The sequence below is a fragment of the Notamacropus eugenii genome, chromosome 1, assembly GCF_028372415.1.
Source record: "Notamacropus eugenii isolate mMacEug1 chromosome 1, mMacEug1.pri_v2, whole genome shotgun sequence".
Lineage (NCBI taxonomy): Eukaryota > Metazoa > Chordata > Mammalia > Diprotodontia > Macropodidae > Notamacropus > Notamacropus eugenii.
This window is the reverse complement of record NC_092872.1, coordinates 535,272,958-535,297,804: the sequence shown is the minus strand read 5'-3', so window position 1 is coordinate 535,297,804 and position 24,847 is coordinate 535,272,958. Positions and strand designations below refer to the sequence as shown.

Here is a 24,847-nt window from a genome sequence, read left to right as displayed (position 1 = left end):
TCAATGTCTTACAAATATTACATTGATTGAGCCACATTCATTTAAGTATTTTTTCCCCATGTCACAAGTGCTAATGTCCTTCAAGACAAATAGAAGAATTCGCTCTCTATATTATGAAGTTGTCCTAATAATCTATTTTTGGATCAACTTGTCCTGACTGTTTTAAGCCTCCTTAATGAAAAACAATTTAAGTGAAACTGAAATTGGCTTACCAACTCCTGTAGGAAAAACAAAACAAAACAAAAAAATGCAAAACAATAAATTCAAAATGAATTAAGCATGCCGTGTGTCGTAGGCATTGGGAATAAAGAGGAAATAAATCATTATTTCAAGAGGCTCACACTATATAATGGGAAATGTGCACATGTCTAAGTTCAACAAAGGGAGAAGGGAAATAAGCACCTGAATGAATAAGAAAATGGATTTTGTAGGAGGAAGTACTTGAGCTGAGCTTATAAAAAAAAATTCAAGAATCCTTAGGAACAAAGTTAAGAGGGAATGCATTCCAGCTCTGGTCAACACAAATGGTGTTAGATGGTTATGAAATATTACGTACAGAAAACCAAATTAGGTCAATATGGTGAACCTTAGAGTATCTAAAGGAAAGTGATATTTAACAAGCCTTGAAAGGCAGGTGGGAGACAACTTACTAAGGAATTTAAATACAAAAGCTATTTGTATTATACTCAAGAAGAAAGAGGGAGCCGTTAGACAGCTCTTTTAAATATGAGATTAACAAGGTCAGGCATGGTTCATGAAGTTTACTTTGGAAGCCCTGTGGCAAAAACGCAAAAGGTAATAAGCATGTGACAGGTGGTCAACTGAGCTAGCACAACACAGAAGGATAATCAACAGAGATATAACCTAAATAGGTGGAAAATACTAAAGTGGATGACATTTGGGAAATCTCACTGTAAATCTAAACTATTAAGTGAGGAAAAGCTCAGTTTCTTAATACCTCTATTATATCAAGGATTCATACGGGCTGTTAATGCAGTACACCACAATCTCAAAAGAATCAAAACTTTAAATAATCAAAGAGTAAAATTATAGCAGGCAAGTTTAAGTATGGAAAATGTTAACAAATCATAATCTTCATATGGTCAAAGGAAAGGAAAAACAATTTCTCAAAAAAAACATCTTTAGAATTATTCAAAGAAGCAAAATATGCATATCACATACAGTGACAAATTTTTTCCTATAAAGGAAAAAAATATTTTAAATAGTCTGTACAAATGACTAAAATATAACATGTCTAACAAAGTGTAAGTAAATGTAAATAACAATTAAGAAGTGATTTGTAAAATTAAAAGAAATGAGAAAATTCGAATCTTTTAAAAAAATCTTATTATTTATTGTTAGCATTCTTTTTTTAAATTTTGAGTTTCAAATATTCTTCTCCCTCCCCTCACTCACACCCACTGTTAAGGAAAAAAGAAAATAATTTTCAAGAGATAAGATATACTAAACATAATCAAAATAATAACTAAGTACAAAAAGACAACATTAGAAGGCAAAAAAAAAATCTACCTTAGGAATGATGGATAATAGTGGTACTAATTTATAACACATAAACCTGTTGCCTTAAAATATGTAAAATTATTAACATTAATAAACTATTAAAATCATAATTATATTATTAATTATTCCTATACTATTACTGGTCAAGTCAAGAAACATTTTTAAGTGTCCACTATGTGCCAGTGGCTTTATTAATTGCTGGATGAAGAAATAAAGGCCAAAAAAGCCCCCAAACATTGCCTGCTCTCAAGAAGTTCTGCTAAATGAGGAGACAATCTGGGAAGTATATACATACACACAAGATATAATAAAGGGTAAACTGAAAATAATAGGCAGATGGAAGGCAAAGCATTAAGAGGAACTGGGGAAAACTTTTTACAGAAGGTGAGATTTTGATTGGGCATATGAGAAATAAGGCTTTCTATAGTACTTTCCTTGTGCCAGGCACTGTGCTTTGCAAACACTGCCTCATTTGGTCCTGACAACAACCCTGGAAGGTAAGTGCTAGAAATATCTTTATTTTATAACTGAAGACACTGAGGCAAATAAAGTTTTAGGTACACTGCCTACGGTCACCAGCTACTAAGTATAAGACAAGCTAGGAAGAATATGGATAGGACCTGAAAGAAACCAAGGAAGATAAAAGGCAGAAATGAAGAGGTAGAAAATTTTAGCCATGGGAAACAGTCAAAAGAAGATGCTCAGAATTGAAAAATAAAATATCTACAAGGTCTAACAGAAAAGGAAGAGGAGTAAAGTGTAAGACAATCTGAAAGGTTAAGAAGGAAACAGGTTATGAAAGAATTTTAAAAGCCAAACACTGAAAAAAAACCCTTGTTCTCTATGAGTGAACATGGTGGTAGAATGGTCAGAGAATATTCTTTGGACTTTATGTATATTCAAATAAAATTGTTCTTATTAAAAAAATATAAATCAAAATACATAATATCTTTAAAATTACTGATAGTAATGGTAATGTAAATGGGAAAATCTTTCCCATTCATTAATAGGTGCATGTAACCCATTTAGATCACAAGGAAGCCTAAGTCACATGTGATGGGAGGGGCTTGCTGGAAGTTGGTCAGGCTAGTTAGGGCTGGGAAGGACACAGGCAGGCATAGCTTAGGCTCCCGAGTGTTTGTCTGTGGGAATGTCCCAGAAGGGGGTGGAGAGGTTTGGGAATGGCTTTGCCCCTGCAGTGATAACCTGTATTGACTTCTTGGTCATTATGACTGATTCTGCTTCCTAGTTCTGGGATTTGGCTTTCTAGCGTCTAAATATATGTTTCTCTTCTACCTTCTATATGGAGAATCTGTCATACTTTGTGATTAAGAACTATGCCCCACATATTCAGTCACCACCAGTGCTGTGAATATTGCCTTGGTGATACAGTGATCACTGTTTAAGTATAAAGAATTACGTTCTATGATGTTAGTTGAAAAGAAAACAAATCATAATAATGAAATGTACACTTAACAAGTTTCAAAAGTCAATACTTAACCATGTGAAAAATAAATGTCAATGGAAAAATCTGAATAGTTGAAAAACAAAGAGCAAAGAAATCAAAAGGCTATGCCTGATTGTCAAATGAACTGCAGAAAATAGGTGTTAAACAGTTTCAAAAAATAGAAGCTAAATCAAATCTGTAGAGAGTATAGGCAGACTTTGCCATATTTCTATTAAAAGTGCTCCTAAAACCTCAGCCAGTTTCTTTACTAGGAAGTTACCTGGATAAAGACCATTTGGGGTGCAGTTTTTAGATCCTGACAAGTGAAAAATAAACTGATAAACTGCCAAATGTTCAATAAAAGAACAACAAAATCACACAGTATTCCCCAGTATATTCCCAGATGACCTCCAGTTTCAGTTTCATTTACTTGATTTCTGCAATAAAGACCGAAGTAATACTATATACAATGAATACTGACATCAGCAATGAATACTGACATCAGTGAAATTAACTTGCATGCTCACTCACAAGATATGTACATGTTTATTCATTTTTTTTCTTTTCCTGTTTTATTTTATTTTGTTACAAGGATGTCAGTAGCTAAGTACTAACAAAGAGGAACTCTATGTTAAAAAGAGTATTGCTTTTTTTCTTTCATCAGTTCTCATTTAAATTAAATTACATTTACAATATTTTCATCTAGTTTTATAAACTTTGGAGTTTTATTAAAGTTGTCAAAAGGTACCAGTGTAAAACCTCTATTCTACTTATTTCTAATTTAATGATAAGACCCCAAATGTCATACAAAACTTTATTCAATACACATACTCTTTAAAATAGGGAAAAAAATAACAGATCAACAAAATAAATCAAAATCGGTCCATTAAAATGTTCCTAAGCAGTTAAGAGGAGAGGTGTGTCCAAGATAAGTATCCAAAATTGTATACAGAACTTACGTTGTGTATTATTACTGCTTTCTATTTACAACTGCAAAAAAGATCAGTTTAAAATATCAGTTACTCATGGGTGGGCAGAGCCAATATAATAAAAATGACAATTCTACCTAAATTAATTTACTTATTCAGTGCCATATCAATCAATCAGATAATTATTTTGGAGAGCTAGAAAAAAATAATATCAAAATTCATCTGGAAGAACAAAAGATCCAGAATATCAAGGGAACTAAAGAAATGAAATGCTAGGGAAGGTGCACTAGCTCTACCAGATCTCAAATTGTATTATAAATCAGCAATTATCAAAACCACTTGGTAGTGGCTAAGAAACACAAGGGTAGACCAGTGGAACAGGTTAGGTACCCCACAGTAGTCACTGAATATAGCATTCTACTGTTTGATAAACCCAAGGACCCCAGCTTCTGGGATAAGAACTGTTTGACAAAAATTTCTGGGAAAACTGGATAACAGAGTGGCAGATACTAGGCACAGACCAATGCTTGACATCATACACAAGAATAAAGTCCAAATGGGTACACGATCTAGGTATTAAGATTAATACTATAAACAAGTTAGTGGAGGAAGGACTAGTGCATTTATCAGATTTATGGAGAAGGGAAGCATTTTTAACTAAAGAAGAGATAGAAAGCATTATGAAGTGCAAAATGGATAATTTTGATTACATTAAACTGAAAAGTTTTTGCACAACCAAACCCAATGCAACCAAGATTAGGAGGGAAGCAGAAAATTGGGAAAGAATTTTTGCAACTAGTGTCTATGATAAAGGCCTCGTTTCTAAAATATATAGAGAACTGAGTCAAATGTACAAGAATGCAAGTCATTACCCAACTGATAAATGGTCAAAGGAGATGAACTGGCAGTTTTCAGAGGAAGAAATCAAAGCTATCTATAGCCATATGAAAAAATGCTCTAAATCACTATTAGAGAGACACAAATCAAAACAACTCTGAGATACCGTATCACACCTATCAGATTGGCTAACATGACAAAACAGGAAGAGGATAATTATTAGAGAAGATGTGGGAGAGCTGGAATACTAATTCATTGTTGGTGAAACTGTGAGCTGATCCAGTCATTCTGCAGAGTAATTTGGAACTATGCCCAAAGGGCTACAAAAATGTGCATACCCTTTGACCCAGCAATATTGCTTCTAGGACTATATCCCCAAGAGATCATAAAAATGGGAAAGGGTCCTACATGTACAAAAGTACTTATAGCAGCACTCTTTGTGGTGGCCAAAAACTGGAAATCAAGGGGATGTCCATCAATTCGGGAATGGCTGAATAAATTGTGGTATATGAATGCAATGGAATGCTATTGAGCTATAAGAAATGATGAACAGGAAGACTTCAGAGAGGCCTGGAAAGCCTTATAGGAACTGATGCTGAATGAAAGGAGCAGAACCAGGAGAACCACAGCAACAACCACACTGTTTGAGGATTTTTTCTGGTAGACTTAGAACTGCATTGCAATGCAAGGAATTAAAAAATTCCCAATGGTCTTTTAAGGCAAAATGCCTTCCACATCCAGAGAAAGAGCTACAGAATTCAACTGCAAAATGTAGCAGATCATTTTCTTCCATATTACATTTTGGTTTGTTTTATGATTTCTCGCATTCATTTTAATTGCTCTATGCAACATGACTAAGGTGAAAATGTACTTAATAGGAATGTATGTGTAGAACCTATATAAAATTGTATGTCCCAGGAAGGGAAGGGGAAAAAAATCTAAGTTATGTGGAAATGATTGTAGAACACTGAAAAAAAAATAAACAAACCCCCAAAAAAAGATCAGTTAAAGGAAACAAAGTCTTATTAGTCTTTGGGCTGCTGAATAAGTAATACTCCTACTCTTTACCAAAAAAAGAGAGAGTCTGGGATTACGGTCAGAAATACTAACAACCAAATTTGACTACAGATACTTAACAGTCTGATTTTGGATATATCTCCTAAATCAGAGGTGCCTTTTGTCATAAATGAGTGGAGGCAATTCCCTATACTGATGACATCACAGACTTTTCCATCACATAAGACAAAAAGTCTTAGGAGACCTGCCAATTTTCCCAACAGTTCTATTCATTCACCTTATATTTCACTAGAAAAAAAAACCCAACTATACTTACCCTGAGAAACTGATACACTAACAGTCTGTGATCCATTTTTTTCTGTGGTTGCTGGTGGTTTTGCTACAGGAATTCCAAGACCTCCAATGTAAGGGTTATAATTGTAGGTGCCATAATCAGCACCCCAATAATCATACCATGTGCTGCTTATAGGCTTGATAAAAGAAAAAAAAGAGGAGAATGTGGGTTATTTTTCCCCCTTCACTTTGGTGAAATCTTCTATCTACTGTGCCCTAATTTATAATTAATTCCATGCAGTTAGCACCATCACAAATTCACAAATTTCATGATGACATAAAAGTTCCCAAGATTTACATTTCTCAAACCCATGGTATACCTCACACTGGTTATAACACTGGTTATAAATAGTATCTAGTGTATGTTTAAATTCAGTAATTCTACCTAACTCTGATACCAAATATTAAGCAACTGCTTCCTTTATCTACAGACAAAATTAAAACTATTATCAAAACATTCAAGAATAACCCATTTTTTATGACAAATTCATTTTGTTTTGTTACTTCATATAAAAGTCCTTAATTCTAAAAGTTCAAATGTGGAATAATCTAATCTGTACTTAACCAAAACAACACTATTATAATGATTACCTATTTCTTGATTTACATACACTTAATTCAGAATATAGCAACAATCATGAACACCTTTCTCTATGAAAAGCATTATCAATTTTTTCCTCCAGAGAAAGTTTTATTATTGACAATAATTTACAAGAAACACTGTTACTGAGTTACTATATCAACTTTACGATTTATGTATCATTTCAAGTCAATATCTCATGTAATTCTGTAATATTTAATGCTGAAAATTATATACACAAGGGCTCATGTTACCGATTCAAAAATTCAGTTTTTTGGTATATGAGAGACATTAAACAAACACTAAGTGGTTACAAAAAAATGACAAATTAATTTAAATACTTAAAGTACTCCATACCTTGAATACTTTCGCAGCCAGAGGATCTTTTTCCAAATCAATATCTAAAGGATCAATGTCAACTTCCATCAGATCTTGTAATAGCTCAAGGTCAATTTCTTTATCTTTTTCCAAAGATGAAAGAGGGGGAGCACCTACAATTGAATTTGTTTTTAAACTTATAATGAATTAACTAAAATTTAGCTTAGAAATATAAACCAATTAAAACTTGCCAACTAAAATAACTACATATGAAGTACTTCTAACTGAAACTTTATTACAGTTAATGTAATTTCAAAAAGAACACAAGTCTTTTAAATATCCTTATTTTTGGTTATAATCCCTACTAAAAGTATTTTTTAAAATGGGTTTTTTTCTGTTGTACAAATAAAAGCCTAATAGCACAAAATATTAAAATCCTTAATATATACTAGTTAAAAAGAAAACTATTAAAAATGCAGATTTATTCACCTGTGATATCATGTGTCAGAGGTTCATCAATAGTTTCTAGCAACTGAACTGAAGATTGTTGAAGAGAATCATCAGAGTCCCCAGTCGTTGTTCCTACATCTTCTCCTACTGCCCCTTCTTCCATAGCTTCAGCAGCAATTGGTGCTAACAACTCTCCTGTGGATAAAGTCACAATAAGCAATATTATTCTAACAGTAAATTTTAAAACAAATTAAGCCATTCCTTCCCTTTAGGCTTCAATAATGAAAAAATACCAATACCATCCATTATATATTATCTGGCTCATTATTTTCTATGAATAACTTTTAAATGAGTTTGATAATGCTTAAGGAGATCCTAATGAAATATTTAAATACACAGGTAATAATCACTGTCAACACAACCTTTTTTTTTTGTGGTATACATGTATCAAAAGGACTCCCTAGAAGTAATAACAAATGTAATTTCTGAATTATAAAAGCCAATGAACAATACTTTATAGCTGTTTTAGGGTTAAAGTAATTTTTTTCAAGTACAAATTAAATGTGTCATCTGAGAAAAAGAAATTCTAACTTACCTGCTAAGATGTCCTGTAGCATACAACTCAAGGAATACTGAGCCCAAGCACCACCCCAGGATATGTCTCCTCTATTAAAGTCAGTTCCAACCATAAGTAATAAGAGTCTTTCCAGTTGAGGCTCATTTACAATTTCACACAAATGAATTGTTGGACGAGTTGCATTTGCAATTCTTGCAAGAACCTTTAAACACATTTTAGGAAACATAAATAAGCATATAGAAAGTAAAAAGTGTATCAACAATCCAATTTCAGTTTGCAAAATAACCCTTTTTGAGAAATTTAAAATATATTTTGTTCTGAAATTAACCTCTAAGAAACATACTTTAAGTATTAAGATTTGGGGCCAACATATGTCTGGAATGATTGTTTCTAGATCTGTAAGTCATACATATCTAAGAAAGTTTCCATTATTTCCATTTTTATTTTCTATTTTACTTGCTTCAAATGAATTTCTAAACAAAATGCATTCAAAGGAGCATTGAGAATAAAACTTTGAAAAAAACTGAATGAAAGGGAAAAACACCTTTGCAGAATAACAGACATAGTTTTATTTCAGTATTTTATGGCATCACAGTCAACTATGGCCTTCTAAAGATATCACTTAAGTGATCCTTAAGCCTTGAGTTTCCATTTCTTCATCTGTAACAAGGTGATACTTGTAATACCTAAGGCTGTTGGTAGTAAATTATTACAGCAATGTACTGTTTGATAAACCCAAAGACCCCACTTCTGGAATAAAAACCTCTGGAATAAGAACTCATTATTGGACAAAAACTGCTAGGAAAACTGGAAAACAGTATGACAGAAACTGGGCATAGATCAATGTCTGATATAATATACCAAAATAAAGTCTAAATGAGTACACAATTTAGGAATAAGGGCTGATACTACAAACAAATTAGAAGAGCAATGAATAGTTTACCTGTTAGGTTTATGGAGAATGAAGGAATTTATGATCAAACAAGAAATAGAGAACATTATGAAATGAAAAATGGATAATTTTGATTACATTAAATTGAAAAGTTTTGTACAAACAAAGCCAATGCAACCAAGACTAGAAGGGAAGCAGAAAACTGGAAAAGAATCTTTACAACTAGTGTCTGTGATAAAGGCCTCATTTCCAAAATATATGGAGAACTGAGTCAAATTTACAAGAATAGAAGTCATTCCTCAAGTGATAAATGGTCAAAGAATATGAACAGGCAGGTTTCAGAGGAAGAAATTAAAGCTCTCTATAGTCACATGAAAAAATGCTCTAAATCCCTGTCGATTGGAGAGATGCAAATCAAAACAACTCTGAGGTACCACATCACACCTATCAGATTGGCTATCATGACAAAACAGGAAAATGATAAATGTTGGAAAGGATGTGGGCAAGTTGGAACACATTCACATTTCAGTTGTGAGCTGATCCAACCATTCTGGAGAGCAATTTTGAACTATGCCCAAAAGGCTACAAAATGTGCATAGCCTTTGATCTAGCAATATTGCTTCTAGGGCTGTATCCTAAAGAGATCATAAAAATGGGAAAAGGACCCACATGTACAAAAACATTTATAGCAGCTCTTTTTGAGGTGAGCAAGAACTGGAAGGGATGCCCATCAATAGGAAAATAGCTGGACAAGCTGTGGTATACGAATGCAATGAAATACTACTGCGCTATAAGAAATAACGAACAGGAGGACATCAAAAAAATGTATAAAGGTTTATATTAACTGATGCTGAGAGAAGTGAGGAGAACCAGAACACCGACACAATAACTGACATCGTCTGCAATTACTGATTTTGATAGATTTAACCCTTCTCAGCAATTCAAGGACCTAAAACAACTCCAAAGGACTTGTGATGGAAAACGCCATTGACATTCAGAGAAAGAAATATGGAGTCAGAATGCAGAGCCAAGTTGATCATTTTCTTTTTTGTTTTGTTTTTTTCTTTCCCATGGTTTCTCCCATTCATTATAATTCTTCTTTATAACATGACTAATGTTTAACAGGAATGTAAAACCTATATCAGACTACAGGTCATCTTGGAGAGAAAGGGGAGAAAAAGAGGGAAAAAATTTAAAAGTTATTGAAGTAAATGATGAAAACTAAAAATAAAAAAAACCTCACAAAAAAAGATAAACAGATGCACTTCAGAAAATCTTGGAAAGACTTATATGAACTGATTCTCAGTGAAGTGAACAGAACCAGGAGAACACTGTTCACAGAAACAGTCCCAGTATGTGATAACTGATTTTAATAGATTTAGCCCTTCTCAGAAATGGAAGGATCTAAAAAATTCCAACTGACTCATGGTGGTAAATGTCATCCACATCCAGAGAAAGAACTATGGAGTTGGAAGGCAGAGTGAAGCAGACTTTTTTTTTGTTTTGCTTTTTCTTTCTCCTGTTCTCTCCATTTATTATAATTTTTCTATGCAACATGACTAACATGAAAATGTATTTAATAGGAATGTATGTGTAAAGTCTTATCATGTTGCATGCCATCTTGGGGAGGAAGAAGGGGAGGAAAGGAGAGAAAATTTAAAACTTATGAAAGTGAATGCAGAAAACTGAAAAATAAATAAATTTTTTTAAAATTTATTTTTTAAATAAATTTTTAAATTTAAATTAAACAAATTTAAATAAATTTTTTTAAATTTTAAAAAATTCCTAAAACTCCTAAGGCTGTCACAAAATAAAGAAAAAGGAAAGGAGTTTGGGGTTAGGAAATGTGCAAAAGGGAGAAACATAGATAATGAGGTGAGAGAAAGAAAATGATGGGAAAAAAGAGATGAGATTTAACAAGATATGTAAGCAAGATAAAATGAAAGTAAACAAGAAGAGAGTATACAATATGTCCAGAAAGATACTCAGCACAGAGTGGCAAAAATAGTTAGCTTTACAGTCAGGAAGACCTATGTTGACATCTATCCTCTCACTCATACTGACTGTGTTATCAGGGATCCCTCTCAGCATCTCCAGGCAACTCTCTAAGTTGAAGAGAAGGTGCAAAGTCAAACTGGTAGAAGAGAGAGTTCCTAACTGAAAGTGGCTCATACAAATGAAATTACAGGGTAGGGAACAAATTTAAAATGATGGATATTTTTTTTTCTTTTTGATTAGCAGTGTGGCACAGTGTGTAAAACAAAGACTTGGAACTGACTCCAAGTAAAATCTTAGTTGTGGCATTTTCTGTCTGGGTAATTTTGAGAAAGTCAAATAAGTATGACTGAGAGGCTTAATTTCAGTTTCCAAATTTATAAAATGGGAGTAATAATACTTCGTATCCTACCTATTGTACTGAGTTGAGAGTAAAGCATTTAAGAAACTATAAAGCAATGTCTAAAACTTAAATATTAGTATGACTTCTATTATTATTATTATTAAACTTACTGTTTTCTAATTTCTAGAGAAATCTCATTTTTCTAAGGATTCTACTATGCCCATTCCCCTTACAAGTTTTGTTTTTTAAATGTAAATTACCTTACAAATAAACAAAAGGAGATCTGCATGACAAGTAAAATCCATGGACAGAAGAAAGAGTAGAAGTTTCTGCACTACAGAGATGCACCGTTCATGGGCCAGAGTAAATGGTAGGGGCTCTATCTCTGGGCTTTCTTTTGTGGTTGAGACTTCAGTGTCTAACGTAGAGCGAGGCCATTCCGCAGTGCGCCGTAAACGAATTAAATCCTTAAAGTGCTGTATGTAGAGAATTTTAAAAAAAAATTTACATCATGCTAGCATTTTCTGAATTAAACCATTACAGTATTATTTTGTGTATAAAATTAAAATCAGCTACAACATATAGAACAAATCTTGAAAATTTCTGGGAAAAAAATTTCAAAGACACAGGACTATCAAATTCTATGGGGAAAACTGAAATGCAATTAATGTGCTCATGAGACAATAACTCAAATACTAAAGCAAAAATGACAGACCAAGAGTAACTAAGTTGGGTGAAATGAAATATATAAAAGTATAGAATGTCAATACAAGTTACATGGAAACAACCACTAGGAACAAGAATAAACTTCTTTTTTCTCCACAAAGCAAAGCTGCATTAGAATTATGCTGATGGGCATACAAATACATTATCAAACCTCCCACAAAGCCTTTCTTCTCCCCTTCCCCACACACATACCCAGCCTAAACGACATTAGACAAAACAATATGAAGTGGGGGTTAATGCTACAGGAACAATATTAGAAATGATAGTAATCTAAAAATTAGTGAAGAGAGTCAATGTCACTAGAGCTTAAAGAAACCCAAACTGCTGCTGAGGGTTCTACAATGTCAGAGTGAAACTGGGTTATGATGGTTTAAAAACTAATTATTATGAAATAATGTTACATGGGATTGCTTTTGTCACAAAACAGATTGTCTAAATTCTTAAGGAAATGGGATAAGTGGTTGTGTTTTAGTCTATTGGCTGATCACAGGAACTCTCAGACCCACAGAATGGGAGATACTTGTGGCTTTGTCATTTTAACCATCACATTTAACCTCTTTGTAGGAGCCTCAAAAATTACTTGTATTATTTCTGTGGAATAACTAATTTATGAAAAATCAAAAGTCTTCCAAAACATAAATGAAGTCAGATCAACACTTTTTAAGATTTCTTATAGTGACATGTTTGTTTCCAAATTTTATTGCAAAGAAAATATACAGGGGAATAAATAACATCCAGGTGGAGTACCTGTAATTCTGAACTCCTTTCTTTTTTTGTAAAATTTCTAGGATAATGAATAAAGTTCTTTAATCACTTTCAAATAATTTCACTTGAATACATTTGCATTATATACATATACATTCATATTTTGGTTAGGTAAAGTACATTTAAAAATTTAGATTTCAAAAGCATGTATTATTTTTAATTAATAATTGAGGAGTTTTAAGGGAAACAAGCTTTATAAAGTAAATCCAAAGCAACTTTAATGAAAGCTATTGCTAGTTATCTTTTTGAAAAATTTAGGAAACTTCTGAGAAGCCTGATTGATCATTTTCTTCTTTAATTCAGAATATAACAACTTTCCCCCTTAAAAATAACTTGTAAAACAAAAATTAATTTCTAGTAATTTAATAATCCTTACACCAATGCTTCTAAAGAGTAAGGTAGCAGCTAGGTGGCGCAGTGGATACAGCACTAGGCCTGGAGTCAGGAAGACCTGAGTTCAAATCCAGCCTCAGACACTCACCAGTTGTGTCACCCTGGACAAGTCACCTAACCTCTGTCTGCCTCAGTTTCCTCAACTGTAAAATAGGGATATTAAAAGCACCTACCTCCCAAGGTTGTTGCAGGGATCAAATGAGGTAATACTTGTAAAAGCGCTTAGCACATGTCTGGGACATTGTAGTTATTAAATAAATGCTTATTCACTTTACTTGCTTAACATTCTACAAAGGTATTGTGCACAACAAGCTTAGGTGTGGACTACTGATTTCGGGCCCTAAGCTAATGCTCTAATGCTAAAATAGTTTCATAATAATTAAGGAAGCAAAGACCAAAGCAGAAATATATCAATTATGTAATTTAAGATTAGACTAAAACTATGCAATTATCAAAATGCTTTTACATAGGATCTGATTTAAGGTCCCATAAGTGGGTTCAGTGAAAAGCCGAGTAACAAACTAGGGTTTCAAGTGACTGGTGAATTAAATGAATAGTGATGACTGGTATGTTTCAAAACCTCAGGAATCAATTATTTAAAATAAAATGGAAAACTACTTTTCGTGATGTAGGTAGCCTTTTAAATTAAAAGCTGTAAGATCACAATACCTTTGATGTAGCCTGCTTTAGTTTTGCCTGCTCTACCAAAAGTTTGTACGATGATCCTTTGTTGCTTTGTATTTTCTCTTTTTCCATCTGTTCCACCAAAGCCTTCTGTTTTGATTTTAATAAATTAAGTTGCTAAAAAATAAAAATTAACAAATAAAAATATAAGCCACAGAAATACAGCATTCTTCTAGAGTGGGGCCAAAACTTCCAATAAAAACTGTATAGAATACTCTATTCACATGCAAATTGTTCACTTAAGATTGCAATAGTTGCAAAGAAGTATAAAATATATAGGTACAGCTAAAACTAACATTCATATAGCACTTAATCTGTACTAAGCGCTTTTACAAATATTACCTCAACTGATCCCTACTACAATCTTAGGAGGTAGATGCTATTTTTGTCCCCATTTCACAGTTGAGGAAACTGAGGCAGGCAGAGGTTAAGTGACTTGTCCAGGGTGACACAGTTAGTGAGTGTCTGAGGCCGGATTTGAACTCAGGTCTTCCTGACTCCAGGCCCTGTGCTCTATCCACTGCGCCACACCTAGTTGTTATATATAATAAGTTACATCCTGAAATTGATTTTAAAAGGGTACAAGAATCAACAAAACAACAGTGCAAACAGTCATCTGAAGAGATATCCCCAGATATACCTAAAAATATGCTTGATGAAGCCATTATTAATGAGGTTAAGGCAACTCTCAAATTTCCTTAGAGATTTTATGATAGAATCCAAGTATCAGCAAGTGCTCTAAAAACCCAGTGATTTTAAAAACCCATAATTTTTGGAAGTCTAATATAATAACATGAGAGCAATTAACGTAATTATGAAAGTTATAATGATGTGCTGGAGAAATGAAGATGGGGAGATTATACTGGTGTGTGCTCCACTCACTGGAAAGGTAAACTATTTAATTAAGAAGAAAAAACTACTTCAATTTACCTGGATGAAACTATCCTGAGATTAGTTAATTCCCTTTGCTAAGATTTTGAACTCACCAAGCAACCTTCTTATCAGTAATTCAATTTCCCAAGCACTAATTCACCTCCTCAAATATCTAGATGTTAAGAAGGTGCTGTCCTGGATAAAGCATATGGAGTCTCCCCATGAATAGAAAGGTATAAAGTTTCATCTGAATTTTAAAATGTAATGTGCTGGAATCAATTAATCAGAATATAATAATCCATGAAAATCTGGAAAATAATTCCTGAACCTGTAAATCTGAAAATTTCCCTCTAATCCTACAATCATACATTTACTACGAGTCTATACATACGTCATAAATGTATGCCATCATACATTTACTAGGAATCTATTTTTTTATTTATTTAGCTCTATCATTCCCTCTAGTTTACCATAAGCTTCTCAAGCATGAGTTTTGTTTTTTTATCATTATTTCCCTTGCACCTAGCACAAATAAAATGCTTAATAAATGCTTGTTGAAATAAAGTGATTTTGTTACCCATCACTTTCCTAGTTGTAACTAACCTATGAGGTTAAACTGTCTGCTACAATTTACCCATTATACTTCAACAGGAATTATTACTTCCATGGTAAACTATTCATAGTTATTTGGCTTCAAGTAACAGAAATCACAGGTAGACAAGTGAACAGAAGAATGAAAAAACTCATTTGTTAAGCACTTACTATGTGTAAAGCACTGTGCTAAGTGCTAGAAATATAAATAGGAAAAAAAACAGTCCCTGCTATAAAGCAGTTCACCTTCTAATGGGGCAGACAACATATATGGAAGGTATCAGCGGCAAATTGGTTGGAAAGATATCATGGGTACTTAGGGTATAAAGACACTTCAGTGATTTGCAGATGGTTCTAAAATGCTACTGGTATTTAGATGTATTTCCATTGGGAGCATCAGTTAACTACAGGTTACAATTATGTGGTGCAGTAGATAAGAGCACTGGGCTTTGAGCATATTTACTAGCTGTATGACCCTGAGTGAGTCAGTAACCTCTATGTTTCCCTCAGTTTCCTCAACTGTAAACAGGGGATAATAACAATAATCTACCTCCCAGGCAGTTGTCAACATCAAAGGAGATAATATTGATAAAGTGTTTAGCACAGTGTCTCACACATAATATGCTTTATATAAAAAGCTATTTCCTTCTCTTCCTTCTTCTTTTTCTTCCCACAATAAGATATATGCATAGTTATCCCTCCTGTTCCCTGACTGGAACATTGTAATTACAGTCTACAAATCCATCCTTTTTAAGACACTGGAATAAGTTTAATCCAAGGTTACTGTGAGGAAAATCCTTTCACAAAATCTGTTTTAAGTTATTATGCCAACACATCTAATATGCATGTAAACAGAATATTAGATAACTACTCAGAATTTATCATTCCTAAAATTAACAAAAATCAGTGGTACCCAAAGTAACTACAGTTTTTACAAACTCAAAATGAAGTACACAATAAGGCCCATGAGATGGGCAAGTAAAAGAACCTGTGCTGCATAATTGAGGGCTAAGTGGAATATCAAAGTTGAAAATCCTAAGTAACAGCCAGTGGGAGAATGATGTCTAACTAAGGGGTAGGAAAACTGCAGCCTCTAGGTCACATGAGATCTTCTAGGTCCTTAGGTGTGGCCTTTTGACTGAGCCCAAGTTTTACAGAACAAATCCTTTCATTTAAGGGGATTTGTTCAGTAAAGTTTGGATTCAGTCAAAGGCCGCATTTGAGGACATGTGGCCTTGAGGCCTCAGGTTCCCCACTCCTGGGGCTAGCTAAAGCTGAGTCACATATTTAAAAATAAGTTTTTGTGAAACAACCAAAAGTTTTAAAAAGGCTTAAAGTTTAAAAACCTTGAAAATTACCTGTTTATGATGAACAAGCTGCTTTCTGATCTTTCTGGAATATAATCTATCAAGACTACTGTTGCCTTTGGAAGATCGATTTAGGCTTTGAGTATGCAGGCTGTTGTTAATGAAACTCCACTGGTGACCTAACTCAGTGGGGGAAAAAAGCTCATTAATGGTTACTGATGAATAACCTTAGGAAACATGTAAATAATGCATGCATTATAAAGTTAAAATTTTAAGTATGCATGGAAGTAGCAAGGGCAGAGAGAAAGGGAAGGAATTTTCCAAAACTCCTAAAGGAAATAGTTATTTGGCAGAATTTTGCTAAAAAGACAATGTGACTTTTGCGTTGCTTGTGAAAACATTTTACATTTGTATCATCCTTCAACGTGTAAATAATTCTGAGTACTGATTTACTAATTGGTTGCCTTAGTTTCATTATATTATCATACTAGATGTATCATTAATCTCTAAAATTTCTATAGGTTTTAAACAGAATTAGTTGGCTGGCTTGATAAAAAAACAAAAATAAATAAATAAATAACTAAAGGCTCAGTTTCTCAAACTTTCTTCAACACAGAATCAATGGATTAAGAGCAAAACGTCCAGCTCAAAGAACAGTTTGTAGCTTCCTAAATAATCTTTCACAAAGATGAAGAAAGTGCTTGAAATAATTTGCCAAATGCACTACTTGCATATTTGGAAGACAATCACATGTTCAGAAAGCCTTACAGAAGATGATCAAGGTTTCAGTTTGCAAAACAGCAAAATGAACTTTGGGCTACTGAATTCTCTTTTGGTGCTCTTTCCACTATACCAGAAATATCAAACTCAAGGGGGCTCACATTTAGCACCCAAACTCACAAATGCTGCCCAACTACATAAAAAATGTTTTAACAAATAAACGTACAAGCAACACAATGATAATTTACGGTGTTTGAAGTCAATATGCAGTCCACATGAATTCACTCCTATTTGAGTTTGACACCACTATGCTACACTATAGTAAGGAAGATATGTAGTCAACAGTTGTAGTAACACTTCATCTAAAGGCCCAGAGTAAGGATCAAGTTAAACAACATGTTAATAAAAGTTAATTTCATGGTGTAACATTCCATTACAAAGGAGGAAATTGAATATTTTCTTATGTGAGGAAGAGAAGGTATTTTAAATCTATGAATGGAATTGCAAATTATTAAATTCTGCATTATAATTTATGATACTGTTTACTACTATAACTGCTTCCCTATTTTTGCCTTTAAATGTGGAAGTGTATAAAGTTTATTGTTTATCATAAACAAACAACAGGGGGAAAAAGTTGATGCATTATCTGTCTTCTTCACCATTCTTCCTAGTCTCAGGAACACAATCTAGACACCACTGAGGAATGTCTCTTATACTGTATATTTCTACTGACATTCCCAATTTCCCTTCCAATACCACTGGGATGGAGACTTATAGTCTCCATTCCTATTGTATAGACACTGAAACGATGTGGCAGCTGAGGTAACTTAGAAGTTACTTATTCAAAACCTCTCATTTTACTGATGAAGAAACTGTCTGGAAAGATTAAATGACTTGTGTATGGTTACAAAGTTAAGATAATTTACAATACAAAATGCTAATCAGGATTCAACACAAGGACTTCTGGTTCCAAATTCAACATTATTCCCAGTGTACAACACTGTCTCCCATCTTCACCTCAAAAACTATTATTGGCAACAAAAAGAATAAATAACAATGAGAACAACGAAGGAAAGAGAAGGACACCCTTTTTAACAGAGGGGGAACTAAAGGTACAGACTGTGGCACATACTATAAGCCTCACTTTGTGCTTAGTTTTATTAAACTTCAGTGTCTATGTAGTGCTTAGTTTTGCTTCCATGTTCACTTTAAAAAAAAAAAAAAAACAATTGTTTTAACAAATGGGCTCCCTTACAGAAGGACCTATTTGCCACCAAACTCGCTATTAAAATGTTTTTTGTACTATACGACCTAATTTTATTAAACCAAATTTTGAACAATGAAGTTTGTATTTTAGTTCTCCAGACCAGCTTGAAGTGCTGGGTAACTCTAAAATTACCACTCTATTCCCCTTAACATATTAATGTAAACATTTGATACCTGTCAGAAACCTCTCCCTTTCTTTACCATTCAAAGGTTTCTTGGCAGTTGCTGCCTCATCTTCAATGGTTGCAACATAATCTAGCAATCTGGACACTAGCATTACAACCCAACTGATCATGGGAATATCCAATACTCCTAGAAGACACAGACAAAAAACAAAGAAAGAAAACAAAGGAAAAAAAATGAGATTTCAGACTCATCAAATAAAACTATTAATAACATTTTTGAAGAGATAAGATAAAAAAGGAGAAAACAAACCTAATACATATCAATATTTTTACTGATAAAAGAATTAGAAGATGGAAAGCAAAATAAACAAATTATCACCACACTACAAAGTAAAAAATGTTCCCAGAAATATATCCTCAAAGACTTACAATTTCCCTTTCCAAGAATAAAAATTTGATAGATAAGAAAGGAAACAATATTATTAACTGTTGTTTCCTTCAGTCTGAGTCAAGAATATGGCTTTTGGCAATATCCTGAACATACACAGTAATATATTCTGTTTATTATAAGGCACGGAAGTATCTAATAATTAAAATAATACCTTCTGTGTGTCTGTGCATGGGCAAATGTGGTTGAAGAGGTGACAGTAAATTATCCAGGAGATTAAGCAAGCTTTCCAAAACTCCACTGTTACTAAGTGATCTTTGGCCAATGCAGGAAAGCAACATAAAAACCCTAAGGAAAAAAAATTGTACTGTACATATAAGACTAATAATTATCACTTTTTCTGCTAAGTTTTCTTGGTGTATCTATTTTGTACATGACAACTGAATACAATCAGGCCCAAGAATGATGAACGCTAAATGGTACAACAGGTAGAAAATGAACATAAATACTCCAAGATCAGGATCCAAATCCTGACCCTGATCCTGGTAAGCCATGTGACTTCCTAAGTCACTCTCTGGCTCAGATTTTCAGATTCCCCATCTGTCACAGGAGGGAATGGGTTACATGACCTCTAAAATTTCTTTCAGCAAAAAATCTACATATACTTTCTGACTAAAAGCAGAATACATCTATAATTGATGAAAGAAAATTAATTGTATTAATGAAATGCAGTTAAAAATAAGCACGTCTAATTTGATCTACAAAAGGTTAGTAATTAAGAACAACAAAAATAAAGATGGGGATGGGGGAAGAGAAGAAAGCAAAATTTTATACTACTTGGCTGATAAAGTAATAAAGGAAAAAAATAGTGAAAAAAAATCAGAATACTGGAGATTTTAGTATTTCTGATAACATTTAACAGTGAATATCTAAGGTAGACTTAAAAGTACTTATCTGTAAGTCAGTTAAATATAATTGACATAGTAGGAACTAAAGATAGCAAGAATAGACAGCTAACAAGCCATAGGTAAGGGATTACAAAGGTTAGGATGATTAAATCTCCTAAGGTAAAAGCCCTTAATATCAGGAAAACAACTTTCCAGGAAACATAATATGCGCTATATAGAATACAAAACTAAAGAATATCAAGTCCTAAACTCATAGTTCACACATAATGAAAGTGACTTGCTTAAGGTCACAAATGGTCAAAAGCAGAGCTAACACCAAAAATTATGTCTCCTAATTGCTAATCCAATAGTTAATGTGAGTCTAAGCTCTCAAAACTGAACAATTAAAAAAAGAGTAATGCCAATGACAGAAGAAAATCAGCTTATTCTGTTATTGTATTTTATAACTTGCCTGTTGGCACTGGAATTGGGAGGACAGGACAGGGAGTAATATCTAAGGAGGCTGTTAATATAGGGTGGGACCAGGTTGTGCAGGGCAGTGAAAGTTAATCAGAGGATTTTATTTTTTCATATTCCAGTCTACTTTCTGGAGAAAGAGAATGCGAGTAAAGGGCAGAAAAAAACAAACTGGCTCTGACAATAAGCCTCCCTGTGTCAATCACAAAGAGGATAAGAATAACCATATTATAAGTTTTACTTCCAAAGTTAAATTGTTTTCAATTTTACCATGTTTTGCACTATTATATTACTGTACATACACCCATAAGGTGAAGGATGTGATAGATGTTTAATATTTCAGTGTATATTTATTTTGTTTTTTTAAAAACCTCCAACACTTTTATATTTCTTTCTTTCAGCAATTCAAAAAGAACAATCACTTTAAATAGAGTCAAAGATGGGTTCTTTTATGGGAAAACATAGTTTTTATCTCTGCACCCCTTCACAGCAGCAGGAATGAATAATGAACAAAGTCAAACTTTAAAGCCAGGAAATGTATCTCCTTCCTCTAGATGCCTCAGATGACTCATTTTTTAGGAATCTCACCAGCCTTGACTGAAGGTTTAAACAACATTTTAAAGACCATGCTTACCAGCAGTTGTGATGCTTATTAAGCAGTTGTGATGTTTATTAATCTTCATTTCTAATGTGCTAAGTGATTCTTTCACCCTCTCCTCAGTTTCAATATAGTCTCCCTACATCAGACCATTGAAAACAGACCAACTGATTCCACTCATACTAGGAATGCCCAAAACTCCTGTCCTACCTGTCTTGAGGAAAGATCAGAAGCTGCTCTGAATTGTACAATTCCTGAAGGACATTAGAAAGAAACTGGCCCCACCATCTTTCGCCACCACAGAGCTGAACAAGTAGAAGACCAGTGTGCAAACGTATCTTTGGGGTTCCACTTATGCACAAATGTTTAAATAGCTCTTCACATGCCTGCGCATGAAACGTGTTTTGCAAAACTGAAGGAACTGAGTGTCCTGTTAAGAGAAGGAAACAAGATTGGTTACTCAATAAAAGGAAACTGGGAACAGACTATGAAGGGCTTAAGATGGCAAACATGGTGAATTTATATTTAATCTGAGAGGCAATAAGGAATCACAGGAATATACTGACTAGAAGAATCACATGTTCAAAAAATCATTTTGGTAACTATGTAAAGGAGTGTGAAATCTTGGAATAAGGTATAAATAAAGTAAATCAACCCAAAACCTATCATAATAGTTTGGGCAAGGATAATAAGTTGATAATTAAAGACATGAAAATTTCAGAAGAGAGCAATGAATATATCTTCAATTTTTTTTCTAAGGATGTTTTCAATAATCTACATCAAAGTAATTTGATTACAAAGATAATATATTGGAACATTGGAGTTAATATGTAAACTTTCAGATATCTATTAATATGCATAACACAATTCACAGACACAAGGACAAAGACTACAGAAACCTGTAACTACCAAAATAGGACAATGAAAACTTCTGTGTAAACATTTATCAACAAAATGAAATAACAATAGTAAGAAATATTACCATACAAAATTATATTCTCATTTATCCAGAACAGGGCCCCAAATTAGTCATATATAAGTTATAGCTCCAACACTAAAGGAGCAACCATTTTCCCAAATGTACTGATAAACTAAATCAAAGAAACAGAACACAAACCATTGGAAGAATGAAGAAGACTAAGTAAAGTATCCAGGAGATATCTGATGATTGTGCGCAACTGCTCAGTGGAGGACATTTGAATTAAATCTTTAGCTTCAGGAAGTTCCCTTAAGGTCTTCCTGCTTGCACCCAATGCTACTTTGAGCCTTTGTACTGCATGATGAGCTAAATTGAGTTGAAGTTGTAACTGAATACAGTCTTGATAGGCCGAAAATACTCTAGTGTCTTCTTCAACTGCCTTATCTGGCTTTCGCAGAAAATACTGTGCATTATTGGCACTGTTGAGAGGAGGAAGATCAATACTCTGCAAAAGGGTTTCCAGTCTATGACAAGCTAAATTGTACCTATGAAGCAAAAATGAAAAGTAAAATATTTTGTGTACATTTTTCCTTAAATATGCATTTAAAAACACATGCAAAGAATTATACCACAAAGAACACGTTAAAGTTATTGATGCCAAAGAAAATAAACAAAAATGAACACTAGTACTAATGAAAGAAACCTTAAACAAAATGTCCACCTAAACATTTCTGTAACTATGGGATATACATCATTTTTCTATATTTAAGCAATACATTTTTTTTTATACAAACATGTACCAGACAAAGGTATCACTATGCAAGTGCTCTTCTCTCCTTATCTTCATATGGTTCTCCCACCATTTAGGCCTGCCACTAAACTTTTCCTTCCCATTAATACCACCCTAGGTCCTGGCTGCCCAATGGCCAACTAGATGGACTGGTTTCTCACATAACTACTCATTTTGCTGAACATAACCTTATTTTAATATGGTTCAACATTGAGGAGTTTTGATGAGTGGCCCTCAGAAGGCAAAAGTTCAACACCTCTACTCTAGGTCTTACTTATATTTCTTGCTTCCATTCTCCACAGACACCAAACAATAGGTCTACTGATGTAAAGTTCTGAGCCTTACAATTTGCCATCCAATTAACTTTATGTGTTGTCTTTGTTCAAATACACTATAAGCTCCTGAAAACAGGGATTATCTTATTTTCCTTCTTGCACATTTACCACTTATCATAATGGTTGGCATACAGTAAATACTTAATAAATGCTCATTCATTGATTCCAGTATTTTACGTTCATATTAAGTAACACTTTAAATATCTCCCACTAACCTGCATTGTATATCTTCTTGCAAGGCAATCATCATTGCTAAATGTTGATCAATTTCTGGTTGATTGGAAGATTCACTTTCTCCTCTTAAAGGATCATGCATTAACTTTAGTTCACTCTCCCATGGCAAGATGTAGGTATGTCCATAATAAAATCCTAATGGGATTTTTGCTCTAGCATTAGTACTGCCATACCGACCAATGACAGTGATCTGAAAGGAAAAACAAATACCTGCCACAATAAACATTTTAGAAAAATAGCATTCACTAAATATACAATAAGTCTTTAATTGATCATCACTATAATAGGTAATATAGGTTGCCAGAAACATTTAGGGAACAAACAATTCATTTAATTCTATGGGGAAAATGTAATAAAATGAAAAAAAATTATTTCCCTTTCTTTTTAATTTCTTTCAAGTATTTTTTTTTACCTTCATAAACCTGCATACAGGAGGTGGTATTAAGTCATGAAGAATTAATGAATGAGTGCTAATATCTGTAGCAACTACCAATCGCCTTCCATCCACCTCTTCTCCTAATGTCCAGATATCAATTGATAAAGAGGCCAAGTCTCCACAAGTGGGAATCAATACATCTGTCAAGAGTACAGGTCTGCCAAAATCTAAGGTCACAAATCTCCTTGCTCCTATAAAAAATAAAGAACAGTTGCCTGAAAAACACCACCCACCAATCAATTAACCAAAAGATTCACTAAAGGAAGGCTTAGTGAATTATTTTAAGAAAAAATTGTATAAAACTATTTAATAAGCTATAAACTCATTAAATAATGGAAAAGAATTTGTGAATTTGCCAGTTATCAATAAATAATTCTCTAAAGCCCATGACAAATTTTATTTTCCAACTGAAAAACCTAAATAATTTAAATTTCTTACGAGTAAGATTACTGATGAAGAGGCAATTCACATACTTTCTTAACAGCATAACAGAAGTCTGGAAGAATATCATCCATGTTTTGCAATGAAGCAATTTATGCAAACTAATTATCTTAAGAAATAAAAGTAAAATCCTTCCGGCTTAAGACCAAGTTTAAAATAGATTAATATCACAGTTTTAGCAAATAAAGTTCTGAATCTAATTAAATTCAACCAACATTTTAGTGCCTACTATATGCAGGAAGAAGGTAAGTATACAAACACAGGAAAGACAAATCCTTATCCTGAAGGAACTGAAAAACCTAGTGTAGGTATTTAACAAGTAAAAAGGTAGCAAATCATATCCAGCACTTTTAATAGATAAACATTTTCTTAATTCTGCAGATCACTTTTCCACTTCTTTACCATTTTAAAAGAATATACACAGTACATAATAATATTTTAGGTTACTATTAAGTGGCAATATAAATACCATCTACTAACCCACACGGTACATTTTCCTACAAGTCAACCATCATTATATGGATCATCATTTTCAAAGAATTTGAATGAAATAAAACTTGCTTGCTATATTTTTCATGTTGTACTACTTGTGTGGCAATACTGTATACACTTGTAGATACATTAACTTTTTTTAAGATGTACATGAGCAGTAA

At 33.3% G+C, this 24,847-nt stretch overlaps 1 protein-coding gene across 8 annotated transcripts in view; it reads right to left on the bottom strand.

The window, feature by feature from the left end:
* Nucleotides 1-24,847, bottom strand: part of BIRC6 (baculoviral IAP repeat containing 6) — a 302,402-nt gene that overhangs the window by 157,353 nt on the left and 120,202 nt on the right. For 7 of the 8 annotated variants that reach the window (XR_011972445.1, XR_011972446.1, XM_072634130.1 and 4 more), the window contains exons 27-39: nucleotides 23,730-23,944; nucleotides 23,299-23,507; nucleotides 22,157-22,503; nucleotides 21,250-21,469; nucleotides 19,292-19,425; nucleotides 18,739-18,876; nucleotides 16,630-16,757; nucleotides 13,793-13,924; nucleotides 11,500-11,715; nucleotides 8,028-8,211; nucleotides 7,472-7,627; nucleotides 7,022-7,155; nucleotides 6,068-6,221 (exon numbers count right to left, since the gene is read on the bottom strand). Coding sequence is in view for 6 of the 8 variants with exons in the window: in XM_072634130.1 (XP_072490231.1) it covers nucleotides 6,068-6,221; nucleotides 7,022-7,155; nucleotides 7,472-7,627; nucleotides 8,028-8,211; nucleotides 11,500-11,715; nucleotides 13,793-13,924; nucleotides 16,630-16,757; nucleotides 18,739-18,876; nucleotides 19,292-19,425; nucleotides 21,250-21,469; nucleotides 22,157-22,503; nucleotides 23,299-23,507; nucleotides 23,730-23,944 (2,367 nt within the window). In the remaining 2 variants the exon portion in view is untranslated. The remainder of the gene's footprint in view (nucleotides 1-6,067; nucleotides 6,222-7,021; nucleotides 7,156-7,471; nucleotides 7,628-8,027; nucleotides 8,212-11,499; nucleotides 11,716-13,792; nucleotides 13,925-16,629; nucleotides 16,758-18,738; nucleotides 18,877-19,291; nucleotides 19,426-21,249; nucleotides 21,470-22,156; nucleotides 22,504-23,298; nucleotides 23,508-23,729; nucleotides 23,945-24,847) is intronic. The other variant, XM_072634135.1, reaches the window with a different exon arrangement.